We start from the raw sequence: 19,697 nt of genomic DNA, 5'->3' as shown, positions 1-19,697 counted from the left end.
GTCTAATGTCAAGATTAAACTCCTGTAACATTAAACTCCATCTTAGCAATCTCTGATTTTTGCCTTTAAATTTCTGCAGAAAAACAAGAGGGTTGTGATCAATATAAACCACTATTGGCTGATTTGAAGAAGTAACATAAACTTCAAAATGCTGTAAAGCTAATATCAAAGATAAACACTCTTTTTCAATTGTAGAGTAGTTTCTCTGAGATTTGTTAAATTTGCGTGAAAAATAGCAAACAGGATGATCTACACCATGACTATCCTCTTGCAATAAAACAGCACCAGCAGCCGTATCACTAGCATCTACAGCTAATTTGAATGGCAAAGTGAAATCTGGTGCAGACAACACTGGGGCACTTTGCAGTATGGCTTTAAGTGTATCAAATGCCTGTTGGCATTGCTCTGACCAAACAAACTTTACTTTCTTTTAAGTAAGTTAGTCAAAGGCTCAGTAATTGTGGAGAAATTTGGACAGAATTTTCTGTAGTAACCAGCCATACCGAGAAAGCGCATCAGTTGTCGTTTGCAGTTTGGTATGGGAAAACTTGAAATGGCACTGATTTTGGCATCAACAGGTTTTACCTCACCCTGTCCTACAGTATGTCCGAGGTAAGTTACCCTAGCCCAACCAAACTCAGATTTGGCAAGGTTGACAGTCAACATTGCTTTGCTCAGTCTCTCAAAGAACTTCCCGCATGAGCTTGATGTGTTCCTCCCAGGTGTCACTATACAGGACTACGTCGTCAACGTAAGCTGCACACCCGTCTAGCCCGGATATGACGTCGTTGATCATCCGTTGGAACGTTGCCGGAGAGTTCTTCATTCCGAATGGCATCACCTTGTACTGGAACAATCCGTCTGGTGTAACAAAGGCGGATATTTCACGAGCACGATCCGTCAGAGGGACTTGCCAAAATCCCTTCAGTAGGTCAAATTTCGTCACATACTTGGCTTTTCCACTCGGTCGATGCAGTCATCAATCCTCGGGATTGGGAAAGTGTCTGTCTTTGTTAAAGTGTTGACCTTCCTAAAGTCCGTGCACATACGATAACTGTGATCTGATTTGGGAACAAGTATGCACGGCGAACTCCAGTTACTTTTACTGGGTTCAATAAAGTCATTGTCCAGCAGGTATTTGACTTCTTCCTGGAGATATTTTGCTTTTGTTGGATTCAGTCTGTATGGATGTTGTTTTACAGGCTTACTGTCCCCAACATCAACGTCGTGATAGATGACGTTTGTCCTCGTTGGAACATCTTGAAACAGGTGTTTATATTCGTGGAGCAGTTCTTTCACCTGTTGTTGTTGTTCTGGCTGGAGGTGTGCCAACTTTGTAGACTCCAGCTTCTCCAGGATTTCTGAGTTCTGAAGCTTGACCGAGCCCAGCTTTGAGTTTAGAGTATTTTCACTCAAGTCAGTTTCAGTATCACTATCTTCATAATGGTTTGAACTGACTGCACTGACAGGCTGAGTTATAGTAGGATTATCCCTATCAAATATGGCTTAAGCATATTTATGTGACATAGCTGTTTTTGTTTTCGCCTGTCAGGTGTTATTATGATGTAATTTAAATCACTCAATTTCTTATCAATTAGATATGGCCCAAAGTAACGAGCATGGAGTGGTTTGCCAGGAATTGGAAGTAGAACAAGAACTTTTTGACCTGGTTCAAACTTCCGTTTTGAGGTGCTTTTATCATATTTGGTTTTCATTGACTGCTGAGATGACTCAAGATTTTCTCTGGCTAATTCACATGCTTTAGAGAGTTTTGTACGAAATCTGACACATATTGCAAAATATTCAGACAATCATCATCATCTGATAGGAATTTCTCTTTAACGAGCTTAAGTGGGCACGGACTGTATGTCCAAATACAAGCTCAAATGGGCTAAAACCAAGAGACTCCTGAATTGACTCTCTAACAGCAAAGAGCAAAAAATAAATTCCTTCATCCCACTGCTCTCTGTGTCAAAACAGTAGGTCCTAATCATGTTTTTCAAAGTTTGATGAAATCTCTCAAGAGCACCCTGACTTTCTGGATGATAGGCGGATGACCTATACTGTTTTAATGCCTAGCTGATTCATTACTTGTTGAAAAATACCAGACATAAAGTTGGAGCCTTGATCGGACTGGACACATTTAGGGAGGCCAAATAAAGTGAAAAATTTGACTAAAGCTCTCACTATAGTCTTTGTCTTTATATTTCTCAGTGGTATGGCTTCTGGGAACCGAGTTGATGTACACATTATTGTCAGCATGTACTCATTTCCTGATCTTGTTTTTGGTAGGGGCCCAACACAGTCTATTAGTATCCTACTAAATGGTTCTTGAAATGCAGGAATTGGCTGTAAAGGGGCCTTTGGAATGGTCTGATTTGGCCTTCCCACCACTTGACATGTGTGACAAGTTTTACAGAAATGTGCTACATCCTGCCTGAGATTAGGCCAATAAAAGTGACTGAGAATTTTATGAGAATTTTATGATAAGTTTTCCTGACTCCCAAGTGACCAGCCCAGGGCGTTTCATGGGCCAGGCGCAATATTTCAGCACGGTAGGGCTTTGGAACCACAATTTGATGTTTTATAGCCCAATCGTCATCAACCAAAACGTCTGGAGGTCTCCATTTACGCATGGAATACCAGATTTTGTATAATAGGAAACAGAGCTATCTGAAGTTTTACCTTCATCATCTACCCTGTCAAACAAAGACAAAATATCTGGGTCTTTGTGTTGTTCTGCAATGAGATTTGATCTAGAAAATGTCTGACTTTGGTCAGCAGAAGTTTTACTGGAAGTTTCAAATCCACGAGGGATAACGGAATGATCCGTGTCAAACACCTGACTGAGAAAGGTGTCATTTAAGTCAACATCTGTGACATTATTTTTGAGAGTATTTTGATTCTCGGAAGTTTTCTTTGACATGGCTCGAGTAATGGCACACGAAGGAAATAAATCGGGTATCTCTTGTTCAATTGGCTCTGGATCCTGATCTAAACTAGGATTATCAGTCACAAGTGGATTAGTAATGACCTTGTCCCCAGCAAGGTCGTTTCCGAGAAGAAGGTGAATCCCTTCAAAAGGCAAAAAAGGCCTAATACCTAAAGTCACAGGTCCAGAAACAAAGTCCGAAGACAAATAGACATTATGGAGAGGAACAGGAATGTAGTCATTACAATCTACCCCCTTAATAAGAACTTTAGAACCTGAAATGACTTTTCAGAAAACGGCAGGGTATCTGCCAACAAAAGAGACTGGGAAGCCCCGGTATCTCTTAAAATTTTGACAGGGGTAGCGGAAGAAAAATCACTAGAAAGTGATATAAAACCATCATGAATAAATGGTTCGAAAATACCCATAATGCTATCTTGAGAAGAATTGACCTTGACCTCATTAATTGGGGATGAGAGGGGTTAACCTCAGAAAATGTGTTGCACACATTATTAGACTCTAATTGAGTTGATGAAGAAATAAAGCCGGTGGGCTTAGATCCACTTTGACTACTTTGACCTTCACGTTTTCTTTTCAATTTAAAACAATCTGACATTAAATGGCCGTCTTTCTTACAATAATTACAAGAAAGTGTACCGAACTGTTTGTCAGAAGGAGATTGAGACTTGGGATCTGATGATGTGGGAGTGTTACTTGAACTCTGTGAACTGCTGTCATTTGATTTTCTACTCTCCTTTGAAAAATTCTTGGATGAAAGGACGAGTTAAATTTACCTGCATTGTTTCTGTATGAAAAGGACTGGGATGGTTTGCTGAGAATGAAGATTTGTGGGTCAATGAATAATCATCGGCCAAACGTGCAGCAACCTCCAATGTATCTGCCTTTTGTTCATTGATAAACGTCTTGATGTCACTCCGGATGCACCTTTTAAATTCCTCAATCAAAACAAGTTGTCGTAATTTGTCATAATTCTGACTGACCTTTTCCGAAGAACACCAACGATCAAACAGTTGTTCTTTTGTTCGAGCAAATTCAACATAAGTTTGATCCTTCACCTTCTCACAATCCCTAAATTTCTGACGATAAGCTTCAGGCACCAACTCATAGCCCTTGAGATTAATTCCTTCACAGAATCATAATTTGAAGCCTGCTCTACTGACAACTGAATGTAAATTTCTCTGGCTTTACCCACCAAAGCACTCTGCAAAAGCATAGACCAGGACTCCTTAGGCCAGTTCAGACTCTGAGCAATTTTCTCAAAATGAAGGAAATATTTATCGACATCCTTTTCTTGGAAAGGGGGAACTAACCTGAAATGCTTAGTGATGTCAAACTTGTCTGAAGGGAAGAATTTTCCTGACTGTCCAAGCTCTAAACGTCTCATTTCTAACTGCAGTCGGTGTTCTGCTAATTCTCTTTCCTTTTCTTTTTCCTCTCTTTCTTTCTCCCTTTGTCTTTCTTCCATTTGCAATTCTTTTTCTTTCATTTCCAATTCCCTCTCTTTCTGTCTTTCTTCCATTTCTAACTGCATTTGTATTTTTTCTTTTTCTAATACCTGTCTCTCCTTTTCCATTTGTAATTCTTTTTCTTTCATTTGTAATTCTTTTTCTTTTCTAATGCCAATTTTTTTAGCTTGAAATCTGCCTGTATTTCCAATTCTAATTTTTTGAGTTCAAGGAAGACTCAGGCTCATAATCTTTTAAGGCAGACTCCTCAAAATGGCCAGAATTAACTAAATGTTTTGCAATCTTGAACTGTATTTCTCGCTTGCGCATAGATCTTTTGACATCTACTTTAAGGAAATTGGCCAGTGCTATGAGGTTGTCTTTTCTGAGGGAATTAAATGTGTCCTGATCAAGGTCATCCATAAATTCGTCTGGCTTGAATTCCGCCATGATTGAATTTAGCTGAGTTCACAGTATACAGTAGTTTTGAAAAGGTAGGCAAAATGTTGTCAAACGGCTCAAAATATTCGTCTCCCGGACGAGCCCCCAATTTTGTTACGTGCAGAGAAAACGAACAAAAGGGTGAACTCAGCAGTTAACGTTTAAACAAAATTTATTACGAAAATAAAACTAATTGCTAAGTCAGGGATAGAGTACAAGCTTTAAAAGTGTACAGATACTTATCTCAGCTGGGACGGCAAAGCTCCAGTCTCAGAGTTGTAACAGTCAGTCGGATGAATGAACAGTCCTTTGGCTTGCAGGCTTGAAGCTGCACAAAGTCCACAGTATAAATCCAGCGTTGACAGTGAAGGTCTTGAAAGTCTTGAGAATGACTACCGCTGGAGTTCAGTAACACACAAGAGACACGATCCCAAAAGTCTGACTGGAAGCTGTGCACGTCCCTTTTATAAAGGCATATAAGAACAATCTAGAACTTTTATTGACATGCTAATTACTGTTCTAAATTATCTCCCTTACACAACTAATCAACTTTCCAGAACATTCCAAACATGACTAATTGAATTCAAGGTTGTGAGGTCATCAAGGGCAGTGACCTTGAGAATGTTCTAGGCTAATTGAACTCAGGTCATGATGAGTGTGGGGGGAATGACCTACATAACAATATTTATCACCACAGTCGCTTACAAAACTCCATGCAAAGTCAACCTTTAGTTGTCAGATATGTACATTTGCGAAAGGAGGCACCCAGGGACAGTGGTTAGGGTACTGGTCTCACTATTGTGGGATGGTAAGTTTGAGACCCGTAAGTCCAGAGTACAAACTCACTGTTGGGGAATGGGGAGTTTGAGACCCGGTAACAGTCCAGAGTTATGCATTGACTCACCGTTGGGGGATGGTTAGTCCTTGACTCTATCAAGGTGTTGTGCCCTTGAGCAAGACACTCTACTCCTCATTGCTCCATCGGGCAGTGGGCTATGGGTCTCTCAACCTGTGAGTGGGCAATACCTATTGGATGTTGGATTTAATAAAATAAAATAATAGGGGGATGCGCGTCTGATGATATTTTTTAATCTAAGAAATTTTAGCACAGCAAAGATAGATCCAGTCATGTCCCAACCCATAGTAAAGAGTGCAACTCACAAAAGCAAGCAGGATTTCCAATCTGCTGGTGTGTGACTGTTAAACAAGTGTTGCTCTGCACCATCTAGCTAGATTCTTACATCAGTGTGGTTACTGTTTGCAAAGATTTAAAGTCAGACACCACGAAGAGAAAAAAACAGCTGTACTTAAGTTTAACAAGCAAATATGTATCCAGCAGATGGTCAAAAAACCTGTTAAAAGTATCATGTAAGTATGGTGTGTCATCCCTAGAGTTTGCTTACTTTGTCCAAGTGGCATGTCCGATCCCAAACATCCATCAAAAATGATGTAACCTTATCGTGTACTTTACTCTACTTTTACACATTGTGAGTGACTTGAATGGGTGGCTCTGCCAATTTTTTTGTTTCAGAACTCATCTTCGCTTTTTCTGTTTGCCTTTTTCTGTTTGTTGTGCATATTTCATATGTAAGGCTTACACTACAGTAACTTTGTACATAGCAACACTAAAGGTGCATAGTCTTGTGGACAGAATTTGCATAATGAAAAATTTTAATATTCACAAAAACTGGGATAAAAACTAGTAAAGTTTACATTGCCAATTTGATGTAGAAGGGAAATATTGAGTGTAATATTTAATAGAAAAAGTAAGTGGGTTATGCCAACTGCCCATAGGGGCCATGACCATGCATTTCAAAACATTTTGAGCAACATGTTTGATAGATTATTCAACAAAACACTCTCACAGCCAATATCATCGATATGGGCACAAGGAAGTCCTCAAATTTATGCCGACTCGGTTTTGGAACTCGGAGTGTATGGTTTGAGATACTCCTACATACCTGCTATCCTATGAAAATAACTATGGATCATTTTGGTACGAGGTTTGATGAGAGTTTATACTGAGAAATTCATTTCCAGGTGTGTCGAGCTCTTGTTAATTGCGACAACAACAAGGTTTGGTCAGTGTTTTAAAACATACATTCACTCAGTTTCTCCTGTGGTTTTGTGTACTGGCATCTTTTTGATTGATATTTAGCGACTCCGGACAAAACTGTTGTTACAAACTAAATTGGTTGATAGCAGTGACCAATGTAAATGCATGATGTCACGCATCAACAAGAAATATCCAGTAATAAACTTATAAAGTGATACTTTTCTTTGAAAATTTACGTGTGTCAGTATTTTAAATGTTTATTTTCACGGCAAATAATGATTGGGTTGTGTCCAGTTTCTCAAATAAGAAATGGACAATCCTCCTGTCTTTGTATATCCATGGCTCTGAGCCTTAGTTATTTTCTTTAATGAATATGCAATGTCAGGCTTGAATATTTTTTGAATAGTACGTATGGATGGTATGAGCTCCACATCGAGAATTCCACTTTCACGTAGAGAACTTTCTCATCAAAAGCCATAATCAAAGGCTTGTCAGTCTTCAGAAAACTCCACAAACTCAGGAATGTCAGGCCTAGATTTATTTTTCAGATGACTGGTCAGTATTAACCTGTTCACCCTCAATTCCCTGTAAACAGGTCCACACTCACCATTGATAACAAAGGGTTTGGGCCAAACCATGGTGGTGAAAGGGTTAAACTGCTGTCAATACATCTGGATAATTGTGTTCACAGTTCTCCTTGAACAATTAATTTCGTGACATTCAGTATTTCGATGTTAAACACCTATCCTACTCAGGATGAGTACTTTCTATGTCAGTATATCTTAACATGGATTTTAGCACATTCCTTTTTCAAACATTCCACAAAGGAACAGTCAAAATAGTCTGGCAGGTTACAGTTTCTCATAATCAAACAGAAGAATAAACCATTTTAGAAGGGGAAGGTTGCATGAGGCGTAAAGTGTCTTTACTTTTTCTTTCGTTTTACTTTCAAAAGATTTGACTTGGTTAATAATAGATCAAATGTTTGAAAAGAACACACATGCATACACAATTTATGATGCAAAATCTGTCACGAAATATTCACAGTCATGAACCAATACCAGGCCCCTCCAACATACCCAACATCCAGTTTAAATGACGCCGACACAATCGTATGATAATTAATCTGTACTTGATGATAATTAGAACCTGGTGCATTGTAATCAACTGTGGAAGCCTACAGTTGGAAATGAATATCTAAATTGTGAACTCTCATCAAAGTTCTTTATTTTCATTAGAAAGAGAGAATGTTGGAAGAAAAATTGATAGCGACTTGGAAGCTTCCCTGCACACGTGTTAACATTGCTGGCTGTGAGGCAACGTATGCTAATTCCAAAGGTTTCTAAAATGTTGATGATTTTCATTAACTCGTTATTATTTTGCCTACCATGTACATCTGGAAAATTTCGTATTGTGTATATTGGTGGCTTTGACCGGTATATTTAACAATCATTTGCATAATTAATGAATTTGTGCAATGGGCCTTATATCAACCAAACATGAACCAAATTTGATGTAACAGTGCAGGCACACAAACCACGATCAATGCTATAAGTTTGGTGGTTGTGGTGTTCTCAAAATCAGCTCATTTGCATATTTAATGAATTAGTGTATATAAGGCCATTATATCAAATTCAATGGACCAACTTTCATTAGACCGTTCGCGCATTCGAATGTGAATAGCGTGACGGCAGGTCAGAGTCCTTATTAGCATATCAATAGAAGTCAAAGTTTGCTGCTGGAGTGAAAATCTTGAGTACTTCTCGGAAAATCAGCCAAATTAAGTAAACGAACCAGAAATTTTGTTCATAAAAGGAGTTTAGGGAATGAGCAATAATCAGAGTTCAGGTAGGTATAGGTCATTTTATTGAATTACGCTCACTTTGGTCTATTTTGCCGTTCAAAGTTCCGATACATGTGGTGTCGTTGTAATAGACCCACTTTCGCTCGCAGTTGGCCCGCTGCTATCCGTGGTGGGGTTGACCTTTGACCCTCATAACGACACATGCTACCCCACCAACAGATAGCTGCGTTTCCACAGCTATCAGAATTGTAACAACTTTAGCTCGGGTATCGAACCAATCTTTTTGAGGTTGGGGATTTAGCTGAGCGGTTTTATCTGTAGCTTTTTCTCGGCTAGGTGATTGGGTACCGTACGTTGTGAGTTCGAACCCGATTGAAACAATCGTATTGATTAGCTTGGCATTCTGATTATTAGGCTAAGCTTATCTGCATATTTAATGAATATCCGGAATAAGGCCATATATCAATCAAAACTGAAAGCACAGATTTTGACTGAACCTCTTTGATCCATTGATCATGTGTACAGGGTTCGTACGCTCCTGGAAAGTCCTGGAAAGTCCTGGAATTTAAAACCACTCCTGGAAACTCCTGGAAACTCCTGGAAAATTAAATTTACTCCTGGAAACTCCTTGAAAATCGCTAGTACGATCGCACATGGTCAAGAACGGCCAGATCATAAAGGCGAGAGTCAAACAGTAGAATTGTCGAACGTCAAAATCGTAAAATGTGAAAAGATGTTTTGCGACAGGTGGGGAGCCCTCCTGAGACAAAATTTGGAAGTGTAGTAGTGTTTCTTATAATGTCGTAAAAGGGTATCCTTGTACTAGTGTGGGCAAGACCATGTGTATTCCATGATCCACGGTTTTGCACGCACGTACAGTGACATCGAAGTATGCATGAGTAGCTTGTGGAGGGACCGTGTTGAAATTTAAAGCTTGTTCGGGTCATCAGTCTCAGCAATGCCTCCTGGAAAGTGTTTATTCAGCGATCATTGGTTGAAACAGCCCGAGTACATAGGATGGCTGGAGCGGGCACAAGATAAATTCGCGGCAAGATGCAAACTTTGTGAAAAGACTTTCGATGTATTGAAAAGCCTAGCCCTGCGTATGATGCTCCGTGTTCCCGTGGCTCGCCATTCGGTACATTCATGCGAGATATCGCCAGCCTTTGGGCCCTTGACCGTGTATTGCCAGCAACTAATGGTTTTGGACGTCATGCGAACAATTCTTTTTGCAGTCTGTGAGCGGTTGAGTGATTCGGTAGGCATAGATTGGAATCGAGTTGATTTCGGCCGAAAGTAGTTAGAAAAGTGTTTTTTTGTGTGCGGTCCAAATTGGGACTGCATGTCTATGGACCTTAGCAGGGCTGTAGTGGGAGGCTTTATAACACCGGGAACACACAGCATCATACGCTGGGCTATGAAAGGAGCAAAACATTGAGCTCTGGTAGAAAAAAACAGGAGCAAGTAAATAAATATTAATGATTTCTGTGCCCGATCTTCATCAAATGTAAAGTCATCGACTAATTCTAAGCCTTCCCCGAGTTTATCTTTCCGGACACCATACTCGCAACTCACAACTGTCTCAGTCATCAGCAATGTTATTCAATAAGTCGTCACCGTCAAAACCTGTCAACTCGTCATTGACTGTATTTGTCAGCAAAATTATGTCTTATAGGATGAACAGTGTTCTCCCCAGGCCATTTTAGCGTAGCGGTCCCGCTACGCTTTCGCCTCTCCCCGCTACGCTTTGATTCTCCCCGCTACGCTTTAAATATTCCCGCCATCCTTTAGTTCACACGCTAGCGCTCTGCGTAGCTACCAGCTGTTGCATGCATTGTCTACAATTAGCGTTCACTGCAACTTTCAACCTCGTGAAAGAGTGGAAGGTGTGAAGTATGGTATGCGTCCGATAACTTGTCCCTAAGTGTTGAGAGGAACGTTTAAAACAATAGAAGAATCGGCTGGGTTGTTCACAAGTTTTCATTCTACAATGACTATTACGACCAACAAAGACCTTTAGTCGGTATACATCGAGGACAAGTACTCACAGAGTTAGGCGGTGTAGCACTACCGGGCCTTTGATCACATTCCCATGCTTTGATCAACGAAATGGACCGCAAAAGAAACAAAAGAAGCAGTTGACTAGTTAGGTTGATTATGATTTTACAACGATGATCTTTTTTTTTGTCCGAGTACGATCACGATCGCGATCGAGTTCACATTGCATAAATTCCAATATGGCGGCGGCCATGTTGGCCGACGTGTTTATAACGTGTTGACATCGATCCTGGCGTCGCGTGTGGTTCCACTCTGACACGTTCTCTGAAAGATTTTACACCTGATTTTCGGGCACACAGTCCATGTAGCCGACAATGAGATGCAAATGATATGCGGTCAAGGTCTCCTCAACTAACTTTCAGCTGGTTCTTCAGTTTCTACTATTTTTTAGTATTTTTTACAAAGGCACAGACTTATTCTACCTGCAACTTAAAACTGATAGTGATTTTGTAGCTCATTCTTTACTATTTTTCATAGTTTTTGATAGCCGGTAACACACACTTCGTGTTCGTGTCGGCTACATGGACGATCTGCCGATTTTCGAGTGATTCTAGTCGTACTTAGTTCATGTCTTGTGATCATCTTGGTGTTATTTTTAAAATCAAGAATCGAACGACGATGTTCAGTGGCAGTGGTAGTTACAGGGGGGGGGGGGGGGGGGGGGGGCGGGTTGAAATTGATCCCGTGATGAACATATTCGCGGGCGTTTGTCGTTCAAAATGATATAAAACTCAATTACATTTGATTGTGTAAAGCTTAAACTTATGAATTTTCCTCTTTGTTGGCAATTTTTGACAATTTTATAAGCAATATATGTATTAATGAAACTCCAATCAGACGAACCATTTCTTGCTTTCAATCTGAACTTGCTGTTACTGTTTGAATCTTCTATTTTAATTGCAATTGTACTATACTGTGATGATTTATTTAAGTGTAATAAAGAGTTTCCATGATGTTCAAATTGCATACTTGTGTGTTACCAATTTGCATTTTGTTGTGAGTGTACATGAATGCGTAGGTGCATGTGCAAGCTTAATTATATCCATATGCAAATATAAATTAATGATATGCAAATGATTATGCAAATTAGCCGCTACGCTTTTGCTTGATCCTGGGGAGAACACTGATGAAGTTTTGTGGACAATGAAAACTTTAGAAAACATAGGGCCAAGTCCCTGAAGCTACTATAGACATGGATACAAAATTAAGTATTTCCTTACTGTATGAAATTATCTCACTAAGGTCATCCACGGACAAGTAAACTAAATATTAAAGCTGTCTGACCAGCGGTTTTGAAAGGACAAGCAACTCAACAGTTGACAGAGCTCTGCTGAGTTATGTAGAGAATAACCTTTTGTGACACATGTATTGATGAAGAAGGTGGATATCTTTGATTAACATTGTGAGTTCTGTTTAATAAGTTGAGACTGTACATACTCAGAGAAAGCACACTGAAGAGACAAAGGTTTGAAACTTAAGAAGTTCAAGGTCATCAAAAGCATTATAAGGAATCATGTTACACTTTCATTGCACTGTTTACACAGATTGCATAATTGCTATAAATAGCACATGAGGAATCTTTATACAGCCCAGCTTTACCATAAAAACCCTATCACTTTGACCACTCTTTTAATTGACCACTCTATTTTTTTCCTCAAAAAGTAATTTTATTTTATCCTTACCAAGTCAACCATAAATGGAAATTAGAACTTTCTCTATCTCTATCTCTATCTCTATTGACTATTTTGAGCAATTTCTTTAGATAACATACAGGGCACAATAAATGACGGTTCAGAATATGTCAAAGTTGGGATTCAGGAAAGTTGCCTTTACATGTTTTAATCCTCCAAGATGGTAAGCATTTCACTATGAACTGTCAAAAAAGTTGAACTTTCTGATAATTCTACACTAAAATTATTTTGGCTTTGATGATTTCCTAATTAATTCAATTATTTAAAATCATATTAATTATTTTTTTCTGGGTGAATTGATAGGGTTTATACAGTACAAGAATTACATACAATGTAAGTCAAATTTTGACCAAAAATGACAAAAAAATTCCTTAAAAATACAGATTTGCATATTTCATCACAATTTGAACAAGTCTAAGTTGGGTTACCCCTAGGGACCTGTATACCAAATAACAAAGCTGTCTGACCAGCGGTTATGAAGAAGAAGATTTTTTACCAAAAACACCTTTTTTGGCATTAATTTGCCTATTTTCAACAATATCAAAAAATTAAAAAAAACTGTTTCTCAAAATCGTATTTTTCATCTACACAACAAATATCAAATCAGTAAGTACTGCGGTTCTCAAGATATTTGAGTGGACGGACGCCTCACAAACGGACATACATACATACATACATACATACATACATACATACATACAGACTGACGACGGACGCCGGACGGATACCCATCCCAATAGCTTCTATAGACTATAGTCTATAGTAGCTAAAAATTAGTGTATGATGCTTATTAAAATTGCACGCTTTATCATGCAAACACTCCTGGAAAATGGCATTTTTCAACCACAAATACTCCTGGAAAATGGCAAAAAACTTCTGGAAAGTCCTGGAATTTTGATTTACTTGAAGTGTATGAACCTGTGTGTAGGTTTAGTTATACTGAAAATTGGATAAGCACAACATTCTGATCGGTAGCTTATTTGCATATTTAATGAATTCTGTAATGAGGCCATATATCAAAGCCAAACACAATGGATTCTATTGGATTTCTGAGCAACATCACTTACGCTCAGATTTAAGAATTCTGAAAGTTTGGTTTGTACATGTGCATTACCAGCTCACTTGTCAGTTACATATTAACTAACTTTCTGTAGTTATCAAAATTGAATGTACTGAATTTGATTTGACTTCTAAAGTTAAGTGTATGTACTTAAATTTAATCATACTGAAGGTTTGATTAGTGTGACATATCATAATTACCTCATTTGCACACATCATTAATGTGTGTAATGCGGCCATATATCGAAGCTGAATGTACCAACATTGATAAGACTTCCAGGTTACATTTAATTATGCATATTTTTGCTTCCATGCCATGTTTTTGATGCCGCAGACCTCTGAAATCTTACTTTGATTATATTTGCACTCAGATTTACCTTTTGTTGAACTTTCAGAATTCTTTTCATTGCTTTCAATGGAAAATCATTATTTTATCATAGCATCTTGGACTTTTGCTGAATAGCTTCTGCTTTCCTGATGCTTTGCTGATTGGTTTTGACTGTGATGTCATTGGTTTTGACTGTGATGTCATTGGTTTTGACTGTGATGTCATTGGTTTTGAGTGTGATGTCATTGGTTTTGACTGTGATGTCTTCACTGGGTGACTTGGTGCTGTACATTGTGAGTATGTCTCTGATCGAAAATCTACTGAATTATTATAATCGTTTTAGGAAGGTAACTCCCAAGTTTGAGATATCCTAGTTTGTCATAGAGTTGGTCATTTTTTTTTTTACTTTTTGAAATTATGAAAATGCCATGCCATGGCAGTTATTGGTCTTGGATAGATTCTTGCAATGTTCATAATTTTTTCTTGAAATATGCATGCAATAATTTTGTTTTGAAACACCTTAGATCTTAGGACAGCCATAATTTTGTTTCACATTTCTAATAGTGGAAGGTATTTCTGTCTGTAGATGACAATATACATACCAATGTGCGCGCCAAGATTTTTGAATTTCTCAGTGTGCATGTCATGTCATTCCTATAAATATACATTTCATAAAGTTTGAAGAAGATAAAGCATAGAGTAATGGGTTTTTATTTGCTTGAATTTTCTATAGACACGCGCCCCTATAAATTTGTTTTACCCCCATCGATTTTAATGATGAGGCTTGACCTAGTGTCAAGGAAGAGGAGGGGAAAAGTTGGACTCAAATATTGTGACTTCTTGGAAGACAAGTGGGTGTAAAAATCACAAAGATTCAACATGTGATTGATGAAGCTAATCTTTATTTGTAAGACCCCTCAAGTAGACGTTACAAGCATTGTAATTTGTGAAGAAAACAACCCCTTAACCTTATGAAGTACACTGTAGTGTTCTTTAGTTTTTAAGCACCATTGAAAGCTGTACGGCAAGATGATTTACTTGTTTGTGTATACATACACATATAGATGAGAGGACCTGTCCACAGGATGCTTGTTAAAAAAACCCAACAATCCCTCAACCTGTAATGCAAATCGTAGTGTGTTCTTGAGATCTGAAGGCAAGGTCTGCTCACTCAAATACAGATTCACTTATAAGAGAAGTATCCCAGGCAGTTTGGAAAAACCGTAAAAAGTTATTTGTCAATCTAACTTATGCTTGCTATATGAGAGGTTGTAAAGAACGGGTAGCTTTAACAGAGCCATTTTGACGAGTGCCTTGTCAAGTTAAGTTCAGTTGAGATTCACTTTGCCTTGATGTTCGTTGTACACCTGCCCAACTTGCAATGGTAGAGGTGGCCATATTTTGTGTGCCTGATCCCCAAATTTGCCGTCCTTGACACTTTGCTGACCAACATCACCACCGCCGCCGCCATCATTGCTATTCTGAGCTTCAATTAGCACATCCAGTATCTCTTTAAGCTCTTTGGTATCTACATCACCGTCTACAAGGCCGGGCTTCTCAGCTTCTGGCTTGAAACTATCAGGTGCCATCATCACATCCATAGGCTCATCCTGGTGGTCGGCGTTCCCGTCTGGGAAGGCCATGTGTAAGTTATACTCATTCCCGCGATGTTTCTGTAAATCTTCCAGAGGTTCAAAGTCACCCCATTGAGCATTGGCCATTGCTGCGTCTTGTTGTTGTTTGGAAGGTGCAGACAGGATGGGTGTTATCATGGAAACACACCAGATGAAGAGATTAAACTTTGCTTGAAACATCATTTGTCTGTCAAAAAAAAATAAACAAAACGTTAATAGTAAAATATACGCAAAGAAAACATTTTTCCATGAAAGTGTCGATTTTAAAAAAAAATCTGCCTATTGCCATTTAGTTAACAGTAGTTTATGATACAGATTCAAATACTTTCAAATAAAATCTTTCTGTTAATATGATAATTATGAAATTTAAAACTTCTATTTTCTCAATGATGGGCAAGTTTCTTATACTGGCATGGGACGGGCTTTTCTGGAGTTCATGCAGTAAGCCAATATTTCCGGTTATAGAGATGTAGAAAATATTTGGCAGCCGGCAAAAACAACCAGCTGTCAGAAAAAATTTACCAGCTGTGAAATTTATTAGTTAGATTAACAATCAGGGGCATTTTGCACAAATTTAATGTGCCCACACCTTGCTTGTAATCATCTATACTTAAATTTTTGCCACCTGTAACCAAAATTATCTACATCCCTGCTGATTTGTCGGAAACAGTCATTTCAAGGTGCTTAGTGTAGGCTCAGTGTGGTCTCTTCAAAAGAAACTACAGTTGAAGTCAGTGGAGAGAGCTGGAGCTTTAAAACAAGAATGGCAACAACTGCCAAGTGTTCACTAGATTATATTGTGATGCAAGAATGCAAAGTGTACCACTTGATTGTATGTCAAAACTAAATTTTGTGCACCACAAGTAAAAATGAATTAAGGGTGAATTACACAAATAACTTAGGTTGGTGGATTGAATATTCAGTAAGCAGTGTATTTCAAATTCAGAGTTTTACATGAAATATTTTACTGAACACCGACATCTAATGCAATTCCAGTATAAGCCATGTTATCATCACTTATCCAAGATCAGGTGACTTTAATTATGGAGCTTGAACCCTGATACCCTTCCAGTTAACCATTAGACAGAAACCAATGAATTCGCTCCGCAGAGTTGGAATAGGGGCTAAGAAATAAATTGTGTCACTATCATAGAAATTGTATTGCCACAAACTGATGACATCATGCCTGCCATAGACAAAACACAGTCGTCCACCATGGCAGCACTCAGTGCAATGTATTGTGAGTACCACTTCTGTAATGGTTCTTAAATTGCCCCTCCTTGAAGGAACAGAGTGTGTGCTTTCATTTTTAACAAAACACTTTGCTGAGGAAACAAATGTCTTTCACCAAATTGAGGATTCGGAGTGCATGGACATGTTGACATGATGAGTTTATAAGTTGAATATTGTATACCAGTATTGGAGATGATAATAGGGATATGTGAGGTGCTGGATGACTGGTGATATTGAGGCAAATATGGCAACATTCCAGAAGTGGAAATTGGTGCCGCAAAGACTATGGCCCTACATGTTGCGTATAGCCCTGAACTAACTTGAACCCATTGTGTCTGATCACCTCATTTCAGTGCCTTCAACTTCAAAACAAAACTTTTTTTATAAACCATACTGTAGCAATACTGAGATCTAAGTTTGCTAGTGGGTGTGGCTCAGTTGTTAATCTTCCTGACCACACCCTGATGAAGTTTAAACTGCCACGTCAAATCCATGCATCATCTTTATCTGTGTACAAGTGCACCGGGACTTCAGAGACATCAGATATGGCCAAGGAAAGCTGTGTTTCAACCATCTAACCAAAATCTTTCATGCAGTCACATTATTCTTTATAATCAGAAAGCAAGACCACTTAGAAATACAGGTTAAATTGGCCTAAAGTTATGCATTCTGTACTTAGGAGATGCATTTACAAGTCAGCAAGGCTTGCATTTTTCCCTCCACTCCGGTTGTATGAAGATATCAAGAAAAAACCCTTGTACCTGGGTATCCAGCTATGTCGTGTATCCATTAGCTCAGCAGTGAAGGCAGCTCTATACTTTTTAATCTTCAAGTGTGAAAGTTTTAATCCTAACAGAGCTAGGAAGACTAATTCTCTTATGAAAAATATACGTATTTTATGCACAGTATTGAAAAGTTTAGGAAAGCCAAATAGGTGAGAAAAAAGTGAAAGAGACAGAAATAAGAAAAAAATAACACAAAGGAAAACTAGTTTTCACAGTTTGAATGAGTCTGCTGACAAACTGATAAAATGCCCGTTTTCCATTTCATTGTACTGTGATTTTAATCCTGAACATTGATGAGTTACAGAACTACAGAGGTGTAACCCATAAGGAGAACAGTTTATGAAAATATTGTTGCACCCATTGCTGATAATTAACTGTCCAATACCTACATGTATGGTTAAAAGGCCAGGAGTTGTAACTCTCGATGATTTATTTTCTCTATTGTTGTTTTGTGTGCCTCTTGCAAGTTCTTGTTCTATTCCCAGACACATGTAGAAACACCCACTATATAGCTTGTCAACACATTATCTATACATGTAAAATGCATCGGTGTTGTTGAAATTTGTCTGGACCTGAATTCAAATATTAACAATAGCAATTCAGTCCACACGTGTACAAGGTGAGTTTATAAGTTGAATATTGTATATCTCAACATGCTTTGGGGAGTAGAACAAGAAATGGTAGTTGATGTTAAAACGAAAAAATTTAAAGTGAAAAAAAATCATCAGAAGTTACAGTTACTGTGCCCTTTAATAGAAAAATAGCCAGCAAGTATAGCACTAGCGTAATTTGAAATGACTCAGTGGACTTTATGTAGTTGAGATTTCAGCTGCAGTGCTATGCTATGAGCAGATGCGGATGTACCAAACATAAATGTCATCATTAGTGGTTTTCAGACTTCAGTGTGTTTGTCTGGGATACACGGTGAAGTCTACAGCCAGTCCTGGCTCAACTGCTATTTCAACCACAGTGTCATTTCATTGTATAATTATGAAGATACACCATATGATGGATGTCTCTTAAGATAATAAACTATTAAGAGGTGTGCAATTGTATTTAATATAAAATGTGGTGAAACTGATATGATACTTATGGCTATGAAAATGTCCGCACAGCACTGAGTCTGTCCGGTATGTAAGTAATTTTCTTCAAAAAATAGAATTTCAAAAACTGAAAATCTCAAACACTTCAAAATGTGTAGTATGAAACCCTGTAAACTCTTTTAGTAGTCTGTGTTAAAAGTTACCAAGTATTGTGAAAAAAAGCAATGACCAAAATATTAAAAAGAAATTACTGAGGAAAGTGTCCAATCAGTTTCCGATATGAAATCTGGAAATTTGAAAAACCTACCTCCTTTGCAGATGGTTATAGGATTCGGTGTGGTGTTTACAGACTTGTGGTGGTTATGTCACGGCCCAGCAATGTGGAAATGAAGTGATGGGTGTGCCTCTGGATGGAAACAATGTTGAAAATATTGCAACGTGGTCATTCCTGAAGCCAAGGGGGACTGGTGGGAGTGGTTGTCAATCACTTGCAATCATTCTGGCCAACCTGAATCAATTCTTTGTTTCTCTAAAACAGTTTGTCATTTTGAAATTGGTGTTGGCTATTGGATTAAAGTTTTTCATATCGTTGAATAATTTGTCAGAAGAGAAAAGAAATGCATGTTAAATATCACGGATATGGCGAATCAGAAAGTTGAGATAATTAGCATACTAAAAGTACTGCGTATTGCCTTGTTTGCATACAACATTTTTATCCATCGTCATGGTTTCCTGGCCACCTATTTTACAGTCAAGATAACACAGAATAAGTACTGGCTGAGTCCTGTGAAAGCTAAGCAAATATTTTCTGACAAATTAATCACATTTAAACTGTCAAGCTCCCTTCAGGATTTCAAAAAACTGAAGTGTGGTAGTAACAGTAGTAACCTGGCTGTTTGCTATTAGCGTCAATGCACCAGCTTATGAAGTCATTACACCAAAATCACAATGTAAGGTCATGTGTTAAAGGTTAAAGGTCAATGGGTAGCTCTAATGAAATTCTAATATATGTGTTAGCACTCACAGTATTTTCCAAATCATAGTGAGACTTGGTCTAACCCTTTATATATGCAGTAGTGCTATTTCAATTGACATGTATAAACAGAAAAGTAGGGAAATTGGTCGGTAACAATACTCTTGGCCAAGTGATTGCTAGAACAAGCCAGA

At 38.3% G+C, this 19,697-nt stretch overlaps 2 protein-coding genes across 2 annotated transcripts in view; one reads left to right on the top strand and one right to left on the bottom strand.

Annotated features, from left to right (window-relative positions):
• LOC139141541 (serine-protein kinase ATM-like) overlaps positions 1-19,697 on the top strand; it is a 111,596-nt gene that overhangs the window by 30,865 nt on the left and 61,034 nt on the right. The window lies entirely within an intron of this gene.
• Positions 14,718-18,986, bottom strand: LOC139142192 (uncharacterized). The gene is made up of 2 exons (XM_070712045.1): positions 18,838-18,986; positions 14,718-15,656 (listed from the first exon to the last, which is right to left on the bottom strand). The coding sequence occupies exon 2, from the start codon at positions 15,650-15,652 to the stop codon at positions 15,164-15,166; it is 489 nt and encodes a 162-aa protein (XP_070568146.1). The 5' UTR covers positions 15,653-15,656; positions 18,838-18,986; the 3' UTR covers positions 14,718-15,163.

The sequence above is a fragment of the Ptychodera flava genome, chromosome 10, assembly GCF_041260155.1.
Source record: "Ptychodera flava strain L36383 chromosome 10, AS_Pfla_20210202, whole genome shotgun sequence".
NCBI lineage: Eukaryota > Metazoa > Hemichordata > Enteropneusta > Ptychoderidae > Ptychodera > Ptychodera flava.
The sequence above is the reverse complement of the archived record's forward strand: the minus strand, read 5'-3'. Positions and strand labels throughout refer to the sequence as shown.

Excerpts from the sequence above, each read along its gene's own strand:
- LOC139142192 (XM_070712045.1), bottom strand. The coding sequence starts at position 15,652 with ATGATGTTTCAAGCAAAGTTTAATCTCTTCATCTGGTGTGTTTCCATG.